The sequence below is a fragment of the Haplochromis burtoni genome, unplaced genomic scaffold (assembly GCF_018398535.1).
Source record: "Haplochromis burtoni strain Fernald_Lab_line unplaced genomic scaffold, NCSU_Asbu1 Contig_128, whole genome shotgun sequence".
Classification (NCBI taxonomy): Eukaryota; Metazoa; Chordata; class Actinopteri; order Cichliformes; family Cichlidae; genus Haplochromis; species Haplochromis burtoni.
In genome coordinates this window covers 779,251-797,439 of record NW_024582489.1, presented here as the reverse complement: position 1 = coordinate 797,439, position 18,189 = coordinate 779,251, and the positions used below count along the sequence as shown (strand labels likewise).

The 18,189-nt window shown below is 43.4% G+C and overlaps 3 protein-coding genes across 4 annotated transcripts in view; 2 read left to right on the top strand and 1 right to left on the bottom strand.

Annotated features, from left to right (window-relative positions):
- Positions 1-4,293, top strand: part of sipa1l3 (signal-induced proliferation-associated 1 like 3) — an 87,783-nt gene extending 83,490 nt beyond the window's left edge. For both annotated transcript variants that reach the window (XM_005929990.3, XM_005929988.3), the window contains 3 exons: positions 510-636; positions 1,021-1,102; positions 1,353-4,293. In XM_005929990.3, coding sequence (XP_005930052.1) covers positions 510-636; positions 1,021-1,102; positions 1,353-1,538 — 395 coding nt within the window. In that variant the 3' untranslated portion in view covers positions 1,539-4,293. The remainder of the gene's footprint in view (positions 1-509; positions 637-1,020; positions 1,103-1,352) is intronic.
- Positions 4,294-4,679: 386 nt separating this feature from the next.
- LOC102304890 (ribonucleoside-diphosphate reductase large subunit) lies at positions 4,680-11,582 on the bottom strand. Its single transcript, XM_005929991.3, has 4 exons — positions 11,365-11,582; positions 6,105-8,086; positions 5,140-5,328; positions 4,680-5,054 (listed from the first exon to the last, which is right to left on the bottom strand). Exons 1-4 carry the CDS (start codon positions 11,381-11,383, stop codon positions 4,863-4,865), a joined length of 2,382 nt encoding a protein of 793 aa, XP_005930053.1. The 5' UTR covers positions 11,384-11,582; the 3' UTR covers positions 4,680-4,862.
- A 1,816-nt stretch (positions 11,583-13,398) lies between these two features.
- qpctla (glutaminyl-peptide cyclotransferase-like a) overlaps positions 13,399-18,189 on the top strand; it is a 10,256-nt gene continuing 5,465 nt past the window's right edge. Inside the window, exon 1 of the mRNA XM_005929993.3 lies at positions 13,399-14,148. Within this exon, the coding sequence (XP_005930055.1) occupies positions 13,927-14,148 (222 nt within the window). The 5' untranslated portion in view covers positions 13,399-13,926. The remainder of the gene's footprint in view (positions 14,149-18,189) is intronic.

Genomic DNA, 18,189 nt, shown 5'->3' with positions numbered 1-18,189 from the left:
ACCCTGAGCAGTCTACGTCCTCTCAGTGCTGATGTGTTTGTAGCAGCACAGCTTTCTATGTTAACTGTTATGTTTTCTGCTTTTCTTTACATGCAAAGCTGAAGTAGTGCTTTACTTAAAAAAAAAAAAACAACAAAAAAACTTCCTTATCACTCGCTAAGCTACTGCTAACTTCACTCCACTAAACCCTGTTTTTTCACAGATGTTTAACTTTATTGTAACATCTGGCAGAGCAGCCACACCGATCGTTTTATTGGACCTGGAAAAAATTTTGGACTGTTAATCATTCAGTGGAGCCTCGGTGCTTAGACTCGTATATATATATATATATATATTTTTTGCACCCAGAGGATCGTTTTATGTGGCTGCTGGGATTTGGTTGCTTTTTACCTTCTTTTACCACTTTTTTTTTTCCCAGGAAAGGTTTTTAGAGCACTCCTTTTCTTTTTGGGGATGTGCTTTACGTGGAAAAGGCTTTTTAAAAGCACGATCATGTGTTTATTTTGCAGCACAAAGAGCGGGTTCCCTGTTCTCGCTGACTGACCCGCAGCTCGGAGGTCCAGACACGAGACCGGCCGCTAGTCCAGTCCAGTTTCAGACTCCTCAGACGCCACGGACCACGCCCACACTCAGCAGGTAGGTCAGCCCTCGGTTACAGAGATCCAGAACAACATGTTGTAAAGAAGCAGAGAGCGCCTGTAAATATTCAGGTTTTCATAAGTCCCTACTGCCACCTGGTGGTAGTTTATCAGCATCTTCTTTTGAGCGTTTTCACCAGAATTAAAAGTTTGTTAACTCTGTGGCACCAGAGAGGCTGTTTGTCCTGCCAGTGAGCAGCACACTTTTATAATAATAATAAAAAAAAAGGTTTTTACTGAAGATGACGAGCTTTCGGATCCTCATAATAAAACCAGTAAAACCTGTCTGTTTACCTGCGGCGTGCACATCACAGCGGTGTTTTGTGTGTGTAATCACTGGATCCACGGTAACGAATGCCAGGTGTGTTTGTATGTGTTACAGCGATGAGGTGCCCAACGATCTGTCCGGTCGGCTCTACCACCTGGAGGTGATGCTGAAGCAGCTGAACAATGACCTGGAGAAAGTGAGAGCCTTTTGTTTTTCTCTCTAAAGCAGGAACCCTCTGAGGTTAAAGTACCAAATAATCGATAATAAGTGACTGTGGAGTCATGTCTTCTTAAAGACTTGATTTACATGTGTTGCTGATGTTGATTTATGTTTAAAAGCTGCATCACTTTCATTATGAGGCTCACATGTATTTGTGGCTCCATGCAGATGTTATTTGGTCTTTGATAACTGAACATTGCCTTTATTTCTCCTCCTCTCTATTACAGGAGAAGCAAGATAAGGTCGTCTTACTCGCTGAGATGGCCAACCTGAGAGAGAACAACCAGCGGCTGCAGGTGGAGAGCCAGACCGCCAGCGAGCAGCTGCGCAAGTTCAGCGTGCTTCTGACCAATCTCAACAAGCCGGGCAGCGACCACGAGGCTCACTCCTTAGCCGATTCACAGAGGGAGTGACCGACAGCCAAGGAAGAGAGTGAGGTTCAGGCCAGAGGGAGAGGCTTTCAGTTCCCATGATTCCTTGCACTCACAGGGGCGGCAGATGTCACACTCAGCTTCCACTGGGCTGCCTTAAACCAGAGAGAAAAAGAAGATCTGGATTTTTTTTAAACCCTTCCAGTAGAGAACCTCCCTCTCTACACGCTCCCTGCTCTGAGCCTGTTTATTTTTCTAACTGACGTCTGGATATTTGTCACACGGTGTAAATACATCTGCTACTATGCCGGAGGAGCGAGCAGGAGTGGAGATCCTGACTGTTTTAGAGAACACTACATCACCTGGAGAGGCCTAATACTGTTCCTGCAGCCAATCAGCCAAAAAAAAAAAAAAAATAAATAAGACTGCATCTCCCAGAATGCACTAGAAGAGAGGGAGCTCTACAGACGTGGTACTGTAGATAGATGCCTGTGTGGTACAATTCTCATATATCAGTTATATCGACAATGTACTGATATTGTATAAGAGACGTACTAAAGGTGTGTGTGTGTGTGTGTGTGTGTGAGAGACTGATGGTACAAAAGTGAGAAGCATTGCAGCACAGCATTGTTTGTGCTGGGGATGTATTTTATTCCTCGTGTGTGTGCGTGTGTGTGTGTGCGCGATGAACAAACCTGTTTACTGTAATCTGAACCCTGTGGGCCTCGTTTTCCTGCCCTCCGTTTACACGGGTGACCCGCGGCGGCCCACGGATGTGAATCAAGCCATCAGTGTGCCGAGAGCAAACGGTCGCAGAGCTCGCCAGCGTGGCGGCGTCGTATCTCCCACACAGAGCAGCGTCCTCAGCAGTGCCCGATCATCTCAGACCTGAATGAAATGATGGTTGCTTTAACCTTAAGCGGGTCCTTTGTTCGGTTTTAGTTGCAGAATTTTGAGAGTTACACTTACCTGCTTTCTGGTGAAGAGCTTATTCTGAAGTGATGTGGTTGGCGTAGCCCCACATGAGCCCAGTTTTGACCATATTGTTTGTTTTGGGGAATAAAGCATGGCGAATAAACTTTCATTTTTACCTTTTTATTGGACGTACCAACTGCTGTAGCTGGATTACTGTAAAACTGGAGAAATGTTTAAAAATCAGCCAACTTCTCGCTCCTGGCAGCTCTCAGAAGAGCTGGTAGTTCGATGGCTCACACACGTCATGTTATTTTTGCTTTTGTGAAATCAAATTGCTTCCATCACGTCGCTGTAACCTCTAACCGACGTCCTTTAACAAACCTTGTGTTGTTTATGATTTCGTGTGTCGGGCAGCAGAGCGAGCCGGTTGTTGTTTTTGTGTTTTAAGACGTCACAAACTGAACTGGAGTGCATAAAGCATGTGCAACAGCCTCACCAAGAAAGTAAATAAGTGTATTTTCTCAAAGTGTTCTCAAGTCTTCATGTATTTGTGATCCAGTGAAGCTCCGTCTCCGGCTGAGCGCGCTCACAGGAAACATGTACTGTACCTGAAAGTCCGTCACATCAGGACAGATGTGCTTGTTTGAGAGGACTTTTCTTGTGTTTTATACTGCGACAGTGCTCTCAATGATACTGTGTACTGTATTTTTCATACAGAAACATATTTTTGAATGCTGGCAGTGAATAGACAGTACACCCCAACCCCCTCGCCCCTCCGCCCTGCTAAAACTGTACTGCACTCTCATCTCTCTGATAAAACAGGAGGTTTCTCTTTAACTGGATCTGTTTAAAGTTTCCACTCAGGTTCCTCAGGATGCTGTTAACAACACTCGACCGTTTGGGGGGGAGGGGGGGGTTGATGATGACAGACGTCACCCTGCTGTCTGCACCGTTGTCCCTTTAAATGTTTTTGGGCAGCAGGATGTTTCAAATTGCTGGAAGAGCCAAATAAAACTTTTTTTTTTTGTCACTGACCCCGGAGGATAACTAACGTTTTCTTCACCCCACCCCCGCTCCTCTCTCTCTCTCTGCAGCACCCGCTTTAAACCCACCGCCTCCTTCTCTGGGTTGTTGTCATCCCAGTTTTTCCTTTGTCATTTTTTGTCTTTAAGCAGCTTCAGTCGGGTTCCTGTTAGCAGGATGTCCTCCATCCACACAGCTCTGCAGGTGTAGCTGTGATTTTAGTGTCTTCAAGTCTTAATCTTTAGTTTGCTGATGTAAAAGGGGCAAGGTTGTTTTTGTTTGTTTTTTACATATATATATAAATCTTGTTATGTATAATTTTAAGCTATTTAAAGCATACACAAGGACCCCTATTGAACAAATCCAATAATGCATTATTACTGGTAATATTGTGCGACTAGTTATTCTCTTTGTTTTTTGTTGTTGTTAATATTTTTATAATTTATTTTTGACATGTTGGTCACTGTTGCAGACAATAGTGAAGATGAGAGGGTACTGTGTTTTCTCTTCAATTCCTCCTTCCTTTACTTTTTCCTCAAGCCTCATTGCTCCTCTTTCCATCGATGTTTCCTGCATTCAGCAGGAATAACTGAAGCAAGGGTTAGGTTTTCTTTGGGTTGTAATAACGTGTACATTTTAAAAGTGTAAATTATGTTTTCATTGTTTTATAAAAAAAATATATTAAAAATAAGTCAAAACATTTGCTGGTTTCTGGTCTTTGAGTTTTTGAGCTGCGGTTCAAAAGTAACCTTTTAGTTTCAGATTTTAGAAAACGACTGCAGGGTTGTAAGGAGTTAGTAAATTAATTCTGTGTATGTAAAGAAAATGTTTTTCACTTAAACATGAAGCAGATTTTTGATGCATTAACAGTACATTTGAAAAAAAAAATTTGCTGTCTGTCCCCGTTTTCATTTTTAGGTTCCTGGTTAAATGAATTAATCAGTACATTTTTTCATTAATAAACTGCTAAAAACAGTCTCCCATCGGTGTCCGACAAAGAACCTGAGTAATTTTTTTTTTTTTTAATTCTGTAAATTTCATTTGAGAAAAAAAAAAAAAAAAAAACTACTAACCGAACCTACCAGACCCTGTTTGAAAAGTAATCACCCCTCTTTATCATAAACACTTGATTGCAGTTCTGTTAAGTGTGGCACAATTTTGTCACAGCAGTGAATACAACTAAGAAAAAAAACAAACAGATTCAGTCCATTTTGTTTATAGCAGACAAAGAGTCAATGAAACAGATTTTACACAATCAACACAAGTTTTATTAGAAAAAGTCTCAAATGTATTTTACAGTAAGTGCTTTCTGTCTTTGAGTCGACAGGAAGTTTACTTTATACAATACTGATTTTTTAACTCTGAACTGTAGTGGAAGAAGCTTTAAGTCAAGGAAGAAGATCCAGGGCTTCAGCAGGTCGGAAACGTTTACGAGCCGCACATCAGGCACTCGTCCTTGTTCTCCAGAGAGCACACCATGGCCGCCGTGTTGCGCTCTTTGATCTCCTGCTCCGAGGACGTGGCCGGCTGTGCCTCCTTCAGCTTCTCCTTGTTCAGGGTGAACTGGATGGGGTTGGCGGCAGGCTTGGTCCTCAGGTAGTACATCCCAGTCTTCAGACCCTGCGGTGGGAGAAAGACGGAGTTATTTTAAACCCCAACATGTCTTCACGGTGAGGCTTCACTCCTCGTGCAGCTCGACACTCACCTGCTTCCAGCCGTAGAAGTGCATGCTGGTCAGCTTGCCGTAGTTCGGCTCTGCTATGTGGATGTTCAGGGACTGGCTCTGGTCGATGTAGGCCCCACGGTCGGCGGCCATCTTGACTACAGTTTTCTGGGAGATCTCCCATACGGTTTTGTAGAGCTGCTTCAGATCATCTGGGATCTCATTGATGTTCTGTCAAAATTAAAAAATAATAATTAAAACTAAAGTTTCAGGTTCAAACACAAAGGAGTAAAAACAAGAAGAAAAAAAACCCACCTGAGCTTAAAACATCTTAAACTTCTCAGCTGATGGTATTTGGGACACAGACCAGAATTTAGGGCTAATGTGATGCTTAAAACCATTTTGCATTCAATTTTATTTAAGTAGCACCAAATCACAACAACACTCATGTCACAGTGCTTTATTTTGTAAGCTAACGACAACAATTGAGAGAAAACGCCAACAGATGACCTAGCAAGCACTGCGTGACAGTGGGGAGGAAAAACTCCCCTTTAACAGGAAGAAACAATTTGCTGTGGAAACGAAATAGTTACAAAAATAATTGGACCATTTCAGAATGTTAGACTGAGATGACTGATTTCCTTCTTCGTGTTTTCACAGATTACTTTGGATCCTCTAAATATTTGACTGTTCAATGATTTACTTTGTGGCACCTAATCGAAATTAGTTTTTTAATTGATGAACTAGAAGACTAATTATTCAAGATTAAAGAGGATGAAAAACAGCAAAGAGATGGAGTATTGCCTAATTTCATTATGCTTTTTTCCAACAGTCTTGAAGCTTTAAATGTATATATTTAAAAGCAGTTAAGTGGCATTTTATCTTTTCCTGTAAAGGAAATGTTTGGGAATCAATATTTTAGTCTACAGAATGAAGTTCACACCTAAGAAGCTGGAATCTAGAGATGTCTGTCATCTTTAATGGTTTTCCTTCCTGCTGATGATTACCTGGATGGAGCCATTGTTAGCGATCAGCTGGTTCTTCATCTCCTCATTCCACAGGCCCCTCTCTGTCAGGTCTTTGAGCAGGTGGGGGTTGACGATCTGAAACTCCCCCGAGAGCACCCGGCGGGTGTAGATGTTGCTTGTGTAGGCCTCGATGGACTCGTTGTTGCCCAGGATCTGGGCGGTGGAGGCCGTGGGCATTGGGGACAGCAGCAGGCTGTTCCTCACGCCATGTTTGGCGATCTTCTCCTTCAGCAGCTTCCAGTCCCACAGGTCCGTTGGCGTCTTCTCCCACATGTCGTACTGGAGAATGCCCTTACTCACCGGCGAGCCTTCGTACGTCTCGTAGGTGCCAAGCTCGGCGGCCAGCTCGCAGCTCGCTTCCAAAGCGGCATAATACATAGTCTCAAAGATCTGGATGTTGAGCAGTTGAGCCTCGGGGCTTTCAAAGGGATAACGCATAAGGATGAAGGCATCAGCCAATCCCTGGACCCCGATTCCTATCGGCCTGTGGCGCATGTTCGACCTCCTGGCTTCTTCCACCGGGTAGTAGTTGATGTCGATAACCTTGTTCAAGTTCCTGACAATTACTTTGGTCACGGATGCCAATTTTTTAAAGTCATAAGTCCGCTCAGGGGTGACGTACATGTTGAGAGCGACAGAGGCCAGATTGCAAACCGCCACCTCGTCCTTGCTAGTGTACTCGACGATTTCCGTGCAGAGGTTGCTGCACTTGATGGTGCCCAGATTCTGCTGGTTGCTCTTCCTGTTGCAGGCATCTTTGTAGACCATGTACGGCGTCCCGGTTTCTGTCTGCGACTCGATGATTGCATACCATAGCTGCTGAGCCTTCACCACACGCTTCACCCTCCCCTCCTTCTCATATCTGGTGTAGAGTTCTTCAAACTCCTCCCCCCAGCACTCATCCAGCCCGGGGCAGTCGGCCGGACACATCAGGGACCAGTCTTCGTTGTTCTCCACCCGCTTCATGAAGAGGTCAGGGATCCACAGGGCGTAGAACAGGTCCCTGGCTCGCTGCTCCTCCTTTCCCGTGTTCTTCTTCAGCTCCAGGAAGTCAAACACATCGAAGTGCCAGGGCTCCAGGTACATGGCGAAGGCGCCGGGTCTTTTGTTGCCCCCCTGATCAACATAACGCGCTGTGTTGTTGTAAACCCTCAACATTGGGACGAGCCCGTTGGAACAGCCATTGGTGCCGGCGATGTAGCTCCCCGTGGATCTAATGCAGCTGACTGCCACGCCAATCCCTCCAGCTGATTTGGAGATGAGGGCGCAATGCTTCAGCGTGTCGTAGATCCCCTCGATGCTGTCATCCTTCATGGCGAGCAGGAAGCAGCTGGACAGCTGCGGCCTGTTGGTTCCAGCATTGAAGAGGGTCGGGGAGGCGTGGGTGAACCACTTCTCTGACAGCAGGTTGTAGGTCTCGATGACTGCTTCGATATCCGTCCCGTGGATTCCCACAGCCACCCTCATGAGCATGTGCTGCGGACGCTCAGCTACTTTGCCATTGATCTTTAGCAGGTAGGAGCGCTCCAGAGTCTTGAAGCCAAAGAAGTTGTAGGAGAAATCTCTGTCATAGATTATGGCCGAGTTAAGGCGGTCTTTGTTTGCAAGAACAATGTCGAGTGTGTCTTTCGAAATCATGGAGGAGTGGCGTTTGTTCAGGGGGTTGATGTAGTTGTACAGGTCCTCCATGACGTCGCTGAACACCTTCTTCGTCTCTTTGTGCAAGTTAGAGACGGCGATGCGTGCTGCGAGGATGGCGTAGTCGGGGTACTTGGTTGTGAGAGTGGCAGCGATCTCCGCCGCCAGCGTGTCGAGCTCCACAGTGGTGACGCCGCTGTACAAACCCTGGATGACCTTCATCGTGATCTGGGCTGGGTCCACAAACTCCATGTTGAGTCCGTAGCAAAGCTTCTGGATGCGAGATGTGATTTTGTCGAACATGACGCGCTCTTGGCGTCCATCTGAAAAATAGAGAAACGCGTTTTTACTTCAGTGTAAATTAGCGGGCAAAGCTCAGGAGGTAGTAGCTTCACTTTCGCTAGAGCAGAGCATGAAATATGAAGTGTTGAAGGAAACAATTGTACGTGCCTATGAACTGGTACCTGAGGCCTACAGGCAGAAATTTAGGAACCACAAGAGTCCAGCAGTCAAACATATGTGGAGTTTGCACATGAAAAAGGGGCTCTTTTTGATAAGTGGTGTGCTGCTAACAGAGTTGGTGATGATTATGAGTCTCTGCGCGAGTTAATGCTACTGGAGGATTTAAAAAAAATTAATTACCTGAGAGAGTCATAATGTTCTTAAATGAACATACATGGCAAGTACGGCAGTATTGAACAACATCAGATTTCAGTCCTGGCCAGAAGAAATGTTTCAGAATTCTGCTGTAGGTCTTGTTAACTCCCAAATGTCCTGACCATGGATGGTCATGTGCTAAGGACAATACCTGGGTACGATAGGCAGTAGGTACAACCACCAAATTCAGGATTGGTTGTATTTTGTCAGCAGGTGGAACTTTGGCCTGAACCTTAGATCCAGAGATAAATGTGATCCCGTCACCAAAGGGATCTGACCTCATAAAGGAATCAACCAAGTCTGGGCCCTCATAACTACACAAGCTGGAAAAATGGCAGGCTGGTCTTGGGCTGAGTCAGAGTCCACGGCACCAATCACAGGACAGTTTATTTAAAAGGCAGAAAACTAAACCTGCTTGTTTCAGATAACAAGGGGCTACACTGAGGCTCAAAAAGGCATGAAGATGACAATCATATCTTTAGATGAGGCTCAACCCAAAAGTAAAGTTTCTTCCTATGATGCATTTCGTCTCTATTAATCGTTTTTCTTTGTGTTTTGTCATTAATCTTTTTTCTACTCTCTTCTCTTGTTTAGTTGTTATTTTTTCCTCCCTCTGCTCCTTTTCCCTTCCATCTCCCCTCATCCTCCAACCAGTCGATGGCTGCCCCTCCCTGAACCCTCCTAACAGGAAAAGAACCGATTTCTCTTCTTGATGATTGGGAGTTCTTTCTCCCAATCATCGCCAAGACCTGCTCAACACTGTAAGGTTTGAACATTACAGTTCAGATCAAACTCTGAACACACTGTCAAAACTACCTTCAAAGAGGAGGTGTTGTAAGGGTTTATAGATCTTCTTTATGACGTTGCACTGCGAGGCTATAAAAACTTTTGGCACCTCTTTTAAGACAAAGACTAAGTCCATATTGTCAAACTACAACCGACCCCACCACCACCACTTAAACACGTTTAAGCTGACGCTCCGGAGCGTGTGTCGAAAAAAAACAACACACTGGTTCAGAAGCACTGTGTCGAGGCTTGCTTCGTTTGGCAAAAGTCACGAGACCAGTGACGTCCGAAGCTTCATTACGCACGTAACTGCTTCGGTACCTGATTCAAACGGATATGAGGAAGTGAATCATCCACCGGATTCGTGGAGTGTGTTGATGGTGACAGAGAGCGACGAGGTGATCATTCCACTGACAGATATGGAGCCAGCGAGGAAGAGAGGACGTTCTGGCGTGTGGAGATATTTTGAGTTGATTTTGCTCAATTCATTTTATCTGCCGAAGTGAAAAACTTGAAATGTCCAAAATCATGTTTTCATAATGTAAATATCATTACAGCATATGACTTTAGGAACACTTCCATGTGAATTAAAGCTGAATGAAGACTACAAAAATGTATTTGACACTATACGTACATTACATTGCTACACAGTTTAGAAAATCATTTTTATTGTTTTTAGGTGATAGTCTGCAGGACCCAGGAATACCTGCATATCTACCAGCTTGCAGTGTGGTTCCTGCACTCCACAGCCTCTTCTGTTCCATGCAAGTGGATTTTCTCCAGGGCAGGAGAAACTATTTCTAAGAAAAGAAACAGACTCAGCCAGCGCACAGTAACACTAATCCTCTTTTTAATGTAAATAACAAAAGGGCTACCTGACATAGATCATGTTTTTACTTTGCAAGTTCTTGATTAGGGGTGGGTTTTGATTATCGCCTTTCTGATTACAATCCATGCTAAATTGAATAAAGTGATATTGATTCATTACAATCCTGTGTCGATTTGTAAATTAACGTTATTATGCCTGAAACGCCAGCATCTCAGGTTAAACCTCACAACATGTCGTCAAACACCATACAGCTAAAACAGTAACTGGGAGCAGGTTTACGGATTCTGCATACAAACGTAAACACAGAGCGCGGACCCGACGCGTCAGAATCTGATTTTGGTGTGTCGTCGGGTCCGCGCTGTGTTTGCCTCTTTTTTCTTCCGCTGGCTTCTGCAGCTGCAGGTTTCATAACTCTCTGTTTACATCTCTAATTAAGTCTCACATGTGTCAGCTTTCTTTTAATAGATACGAAATTATGGATATATACTGATACATGACCAGAATTGTAATATTTCTGACTGAGGCAAAACTTTCAAGATTCCAATCAAATTGAATCCTGTATCGAATCAAAATGATTCTACAAATCAGTGACGATGCAGCCGTACTCAGCCCCCTAAGCATTTTCCCTTTCCAGTTCACAATCAATCCCACCCCTAGGTCAAAAATATGTATAGGACAATTGGCCTCATCTAATATTTTGTATGAACCTGTCCAGCTGTCCAGTGATTAAATGACAAGTAGATGGAGGCAGGACTCCACAGCAGGGGCATACTCCATAATGTGCTGTGCATTCTCATATGTATATTATATATATTGCTCACTTATTGTATTTACCAACATCAAGGAGTTATGAGCAAAGAAAGGCCACACCATAGTGCATATTTAAATAGGGAAAGTTTATTGATCAAAATGTATTACGCAAATACGCATTACATTTTTTCAGCCCCCCAATCGAGAAAACAAAACCAATTACATGTTCAAAGCAACGGAACGGTGGCCCAATATCAGAGAGGACTCCACTCTTGAGTGAGCAGTGATGATTGAGCAGTCCGTTTTATTTTGCAGATTCAAGCTGCTCTTCAAAATATTCGCCACCAGATGTCACCGGAGAGGACTGTGTTGAAAAGCTTCGAGTAATGAACCGTTTTTCAATACAAGCTTCAGTGCTTCGGAAAGCTTCATTTGGCCATCACTACGCAGCACTAACCAGCTCCTCACTAGTCCAGGTTAACCAGCCTGTCGCTAAATGATGTAACCCCACAGCAGACAGAATCACCGGTAACTCCACACGAAGCTAACCGAGGCCTGCTACAACATCGCAGCGCTCACCTCTTTTGATCACATGCATGTTGGCGGGCTCAGGCGTCTCTGTCTCAGGGGCGGGGGTGTGAGCAGCTCTCCAGGTACAGGTCGAAGCTGTTCGCGGGATCACAGCGAGCTGCTGGACACTAACTCGAGGACTGCTCGCTGTAGAAGCGCGCGAAAGACCCCCAGAAAACCCGCTCACCTCCTATTTGTACGGAATGCGTCACCACGGAAGTGAAGAGATGGACAGGCATCTCGGCCAATCAACATCGCGGGACTTCAAATCTGGCGGGACAGAGAAGTGTGTCATAACAGTGGGTCAAAACACACAAAAAAGCAACTTTTACAGTCAAAGTAAACTATCCTGTTAACAGGAAAATGTCACATGTATGTGTATATGAGGTGTATTTGTCTGAAAAGGTTAAAAATTCCCGAGTTAGTACAGAAAAAATGGTGTGTTTGGGGTTTATTGTACGTTTTCCGTTTGTATATATGTCTGTTTTGTTTTCAGAGGCAGGATTTTGGATCGTAAGAACACATATTATAGTGGTAATTTACAAAGAACCAAAGTATAAATAATAACTTCATGTCAAAGTATTATATTTGTGAATTACACGTTTCTGATGCATCAGTTTAAAAGGTTTGATTTAAACTTAAACCCTTAAAGAGTCAGAAGACTTAAAAATCCGGAGAAACAGTAATAAATAAAACATGTTTGCTTTGTCACAGCAAAGCACTGAAGTTTAATGTGCTGCAGAAGCAGTAGAAAATATACACTCAATGGCCACTCCATTGGGCACACCTACACCTGCACTAAGGCAGATAGAGTGAGGCTTCAGAGTGTAGTCAAGGCAGCACAGAGGATCATCGGCTGCCTTCTCCCCTCTCTGATGGACATTTATTCCTCCCACTGCCTCAACAGAGCAAAAAACATCATCAAAGACAGTTCCCACCCTGGTTTCAACTTGTTCAACCTGCTTCCTCAGGGAAGCGCTACAGGTGCAATAGCACAAAGACCCACAGACTCAAGAACAGTTTCTTCCCAAAAGCCATAACCACCCTGAACTCACACATGCACTGATAAACACAGTTCACCCCCCATTCCAAGGATTTCCCTCTATAAACCATCACTGTGCAATAACCCAAACTGTATATACACAACACTATTTATTTACATATTGACTGATTTATTTATTTAATTTTATCAGATTGTATATTTGCACATTTTATATATTTTTTCTGTAAATACTGTCCATTTGTATATAGTGTTGCAATAACTGTGCAGCACTATATACATGTTTGCACTGAGTAGGAGATGCTCTGTATCTCATTGTATGTCTGTATTGTGACAATAAAGGCATTGTATTCAATTATATTCAACGGCTTATTGCAAATATCTAATTAGTCAATCACATGCCACCAACTCACTGCATTTAGGCATGTAGTCATGATCAATACAACCTGCTGAAATTCAAATTGATGCAGAAGAGCATCTCTGCATGTGCAAGACGAACTACAGCAGCAGATGACTGTAGGTCTGTCTACACTAGCAGATGAATGTGCCACCCCCCAACAAAAGGAGGGTGCCACTCCTGTCAGCTAAAAACAGGAAGCTGAAGCTTAGTGATACATATAATCCCTGAGATATTTTAATATAAGAAAAAGAACTGCAATCCTAACTGTATGTCTCAGTTTTACACGTTACATGTTAAAGAAATGCTGCTGTAGCAAATGAAAGAAATCTGACTCTTTAGGCTTAAACTGTAAGTAGTGAGTGTGTAAAATGACAAAAATCTATTACTTATTTACTTTGGTGCAGAGTAATGGCCACGGGGAATGTCTGTATCAGTAGAAAAAAAACTGTAAAACCTATGAAAATACAAATAAAAGTCCCAAATTAATGTTCTCCTTCAAATTTTCCAACACTTTCCAGGAAGCCGAATTGAAGTGTTTGGGTTAAGGGCAATCTGAAGGCAAGAACAAGAAGATGTACCTAACAAAGTGTTGTGTTGTTTACTGTAGTTCCTTTTGCGCTCCATAGGTGGCGATTACGTCTTTACCCCCTACAGGCACCACAGAAGAAGAAGCAGTGCAGTTTTCAGTGGAGATGTCCCGTAAAGAGAAGGGGTTAAAATTAAACATTTTTAAAAGGAATAACGCGGCAGTGGAGTTATGATAAGCTTGCTTCGTTACTTCATTTTTGTAGTGTTTCTCTGATGTAGCTGTAAGTGGATTAAAACGAGTTTTACGACAGAAAGTGAGGCGTTACAGGCGGCAGTTTGTGTCTCTGTTGTAATTTATGATGGATTAAAAGCTCCACTGAACATCTCCAACATGTCCGGCGTGTCTTCGAGCTGCGGGGCCGCTGCGTCTAGGAGCTGCGACCCCCGGAGTCCGCCGAGCTGCAGCTAATGATGGGCTGCCGCTGTGCTGCAGGAGGGCAGCGTGCTGTGTCGGATGTCCCCCTCGGCTTTGCTTCTCAACAGCCTCCACTTCCTGTGTGACTCTCTCTCCTCCACTGTTCTGCAAAGCCGGTTGTGACACGTAGCTGTAAGGACCGCCAGGAGCGGCTCTGCGCGTTCAGTCATGTCCAGGTCCGGCCGGAGGTTCAAGCCGCTCCAGCAGAGCAGCGGGGGCGGCGGCTCGCTGCCCGGCTGTGACCGGGTCCGGATGCCCCGGGCCCGGGTGCTGCTGTTCTGCCTCCTCGGTGTTCTGGTGCTGGCGGTGGTCCTGGGAGTGTACCTGTCCAACGACACCGTCACCGGACATGTGAGCCGCGTGCCAGCGGTGGATCTGAGCAGAGACAGGGTAAGAGCTGCGACAGGAAACAAACTGAAGCTGTGCACACAGCAGGACTGATTTAATCCCCACAGACGGTCATTATGACACCTCACTGTAACCAGACCTGTTCAGTCACAGCTGTGCTACGGGTTACTTCAGACCAGTACTCCAGGATAACTTAGCTTTTATAAGAATAACTCAAATACAGCATCGCAGTCATTCCAAATCTAAATGATCAGGATCTTAATACGAAAAATCTGGCTAATAACAGCGGCTACTGTGGAGTGAGGCAATGCAAAGTTTGAATCTGGGTTTGCAGCAGTGGAGCTGAATCATATAGTGCTGCAGAGCATCTGTAATCACGCAGATGAGCCCATAGTCATTTTTACATAACTCGGATCATGCTGAAGTAATTACTGAGCTTAAATTGAATCGTTGTCTGCTTATAATAACTTTAAAGTGTATCTGTGAGCAAGCTGATGTTGGCATACATGCAAAACAAATAAAGAGCCAAAGTCATTTTATATATGAGCTAAATTTTTTTTTTTTTTTTTTTTTTTTTACCAAAAATAGATTATTTTACTTTTATTTTAAATGAGCCAGGTAAAACATTAAAACAGCAGGAGCCACTGTAACTATTAGAAACACAATCACACAGATAGATGCAGAAGTGAACACAGCACCAGATTATATGTTAAAAACAACAACATCAAAAACCCAACTAACTTTCAGTCAAACTTGACACCTGAAATTCACTCAGAGCTCTGAAACAGTTTCAGTCTAACCTAAAAATGAATCATTTTGAATAGAATTACAGAGGCACTGTTCATTTTTAATGGGCAAAAGACTCGAGCTGTGAAAACATAATAATTTAACTTGCAAGGCCAAACCGATGTGAAGTCAGGCGTATAGTCTGCAGGTGTGATTCATGACGAGTCAGCAGTTTGGTGGGATACTGACACTCTCAGTGCAGTGGCTGATATCAACATAAAAACAGCCCGCTGTAACATGTAGCATGTCGGGTGTGACATGCTTAATGATGATTTTCAGGACGTCTTTATTCATCAGCAGTGTTGGGTAAGTTACTTTAAAATAGTAACTTAGTTACATTACTAGTTACTTCTATCAAAAGTAACTCAGTTACTTCAAGTTACTCGTTACTTTCAGAGTAACTAGTTACTAGGGAAAGTAACTTTGGTTTTATCTCAGAATTCTCTTGTTAATGTGTTGCTTCCGTAACTGGATACCCAGCAAGACTGCCAGTCTTCTAGCTTGCTTACTTGCCACAAGTGCACTGTGCCACCTACCAATAGAAAGGAAAAAATAATGTGCACATTTCCACGAGAGAAATCCCACGCCTGATTCTATCCTAGCCTGCTTTTTACATCCAACACAAAAACTGCAGTCGTGGTGCTTTCGATTGTACTCAGAACTCGGAAATTCTGCCTTCTGAATAGGAAGATGTAGGTAACACCAGACTGCAGATGAGCTGCATACAGAGCTGGACTGGGACAGAAAAAATGGTCCCGGGCATTTTGACTAGAGACCGGCCCACCATTATAGGAAAAATCATAAAGCCTTTGAATGAAAATAAACACTGTTGTGACAGTGATGTTCACTGTTTCTGATGGTATATATGCATCAATCTATCAATGTTTGTTGTAAGATTCAGATAATTATTTTTTTAAAAGCTGAGACATTTTAAATGAGAATGAAGAAAAGATTCTTTGTCCCCCTTCCCTGTTAATGCCCTACCTGCCCCCCTGGCAACACTTTGCTAGACCCGCCCCTGCACAGTTACCAGCTGTCAGCTACTTAGAAAAGGATCCTGGTGTTATTTGTCTCTCAGAAACAGTTCATAACTTCCCTTCAACTCATTCATGTCACCTAAAAGGTAAACCTGTTTCTCCATCACCTGTTCAGCTCTGATGATTCAGTAAGGACATCTCCTGGTTTCATCTTCATGTTTCCCTCTCACCACATAACCAAACCAATATCATGACCAGCAGCTTTACAGCTGTGGCTCCAGCAAACATCAGCTGATACTAGAAATTAATATTAAATAAATTCTAACAACAGCTGATCAAGCTTAAACGTGCTGCTGTTGTTTACGCGACATCCGCTGGTTTCCTCTTTCTGGCGCAAAGTGGGCGATAAACTAAACAAGAGAGAAAAGCCGATCAGCTGATCATTGATCAGTTTCATGATTGAAGTAGAAACAGGAGAGGGAGGGGAGAGAATGAGAGAAGAAGAGGCAGCTGTGCAGCGAAAGACACAGAATAACTCCAGCTTTGTGTCTTTTTCATTGTAGCTGAATACCGACAAACTGTTCCTTTTCACCTCAATAAGAAACGCGTAATATTTTCTCTGAATACAGACGGGACGTTTGGCAACTCTAATAACTTATGAACAAAATAAAGTTCAACATCATTAACTTCATAGCACCACCCAGCTGTATAGAAACTCCGTCATGCTAGCTAGTACGCAGTACGGAAAAAGTCAGAATAACGAAAATAAACTCCACCTAAACTTGGTTTATATCTGACCCAGATAGACTGCAGGTCATAACTTCTTACCTGAAGTTCAGTTCACCTGACACTCGGACCGGCGGCCGCCTCGGGTCTCTCCTCTTGCTTCCCTTTTCCTTCATCCACCTGCTGCCTCCACCACTTGCTAATGTTATTGAATCTGTGGAAGCTCCGACCGCGATAGCCACCACACAAAGTAACAAATAACGAGCCTATCTAAATCCCAGTAACGAGTAACGCGTTCCGGGTTTTGGCATAATGACTAGTTACCGTGCTCGTTACCACAATAATAACGTAGTTACTGTAACGCGTTACTTAATAACGCGTTAGTCCCAACACTGTTCATCAGTGAGTGCGTGTCCCGTGTAGTACATTGATACGTCTTATATTGCTTGACTTGTGACCATTGCAAGACAATGCTGATTCTGTGTAGCAGTGTATCACGTAGCACGTTTGTGAATCTAAGCCCTTTGAGAGGAGTCATGTGGCCAAGAGTAGCATTTTCTCTATCCTGTAATATTGACTGAAACTGAAAACTACTATTATGTAGAGGCCTACTGCTGTTTCTTCTCCCTGCTGCTGCTGCAGTCCGGACTGGGAGGCTCTCATATGAACAAATTTCACTGATCTCACTCTTTCTGATTCATATTAAAGTCAATTTATTTCACTTAGAAGTTCTTGCACGGATCTGCCCTTCGCCAACGATCAGCAATGCTACAATTTTATATCCCACGCCCAGTTGACGGGCAGCAGTTCCAAGCACCAGACTTTGAGAAGTCGACATCTGTTGTGATTAAACGTGCTACATAAATAAACTGACGACCTGTCTATTTAGACGCTCGGCTCCATTAATAATGAGCGCCGCAGCAGCGCAGGTGTGCCACTGATCATGTTTCACTCTGCAGCTTTTACCTATCCTCATTTTACTTTACTCCTTAGTCATGGCAGTTTAGTTTGCGTTGCCCCAAATCGGAAATAAATTACAGATTCCTGCAAATAAAAAGGTGAACAGAGCTGCTCATAGCTTCTGATCAGCAGCCCAAACCCAAAGATGTTTAATTTACTTTCATATAACACAAACAAAGTCATCTTACCTTCATGTTTATGATTTGGGATTTGAATGAAGCACAAAAAGAGCTGCAAGTTTTACAAACGTCACATATGCTCTTATGTTGTTAAGCACTTACAGCTGTGGCCAGAAGTTTATTCTGACTCATCACGGGCATGACTGTCATGGTAATTTTCAGCTTTTAATAATTTCTTTGAATTGTTTTTTTAGCCGTGTTGAATGATTGTACAGCATACAACTTTTAATTAATTAAAAAACAAGAGTTGTGTGCACGAGCTCAAATATATACACACCCCATTGATATTTGGTTAAATGTCCCACAGCAAGTTGCACCTCGATCGGACCATCACAACACTTCTGGTTGGATTTTGGTAGATTATATTTAAATTGTTTGGTTTCCTGGCTCAGATCACTGTCAGCTACCATGCCTCCATGGTTGACAGTAGGGCTGTTCGATATAACGAATATATA

Excerpts from the sequence above, each read along its gene's own strand:
- LOC102304890 (XM_005929991.3), bottom strand. Across the intron at positions 5,329-6,104 it reads CTAACAATGGCTCCATCCAG|AACATCAATGAGATCCCAGA; the intron begins GTAATCATCAGC and ends TAATTTTGACAG. Across the intron at positions 5,055-5,139 it reads ACTTCTACGGCTGGAAGCAG|GGTCTGAAGACTGGGATGTA; the intron begins GTGAGTGTCGAG and ends CTCCCACCGCAG.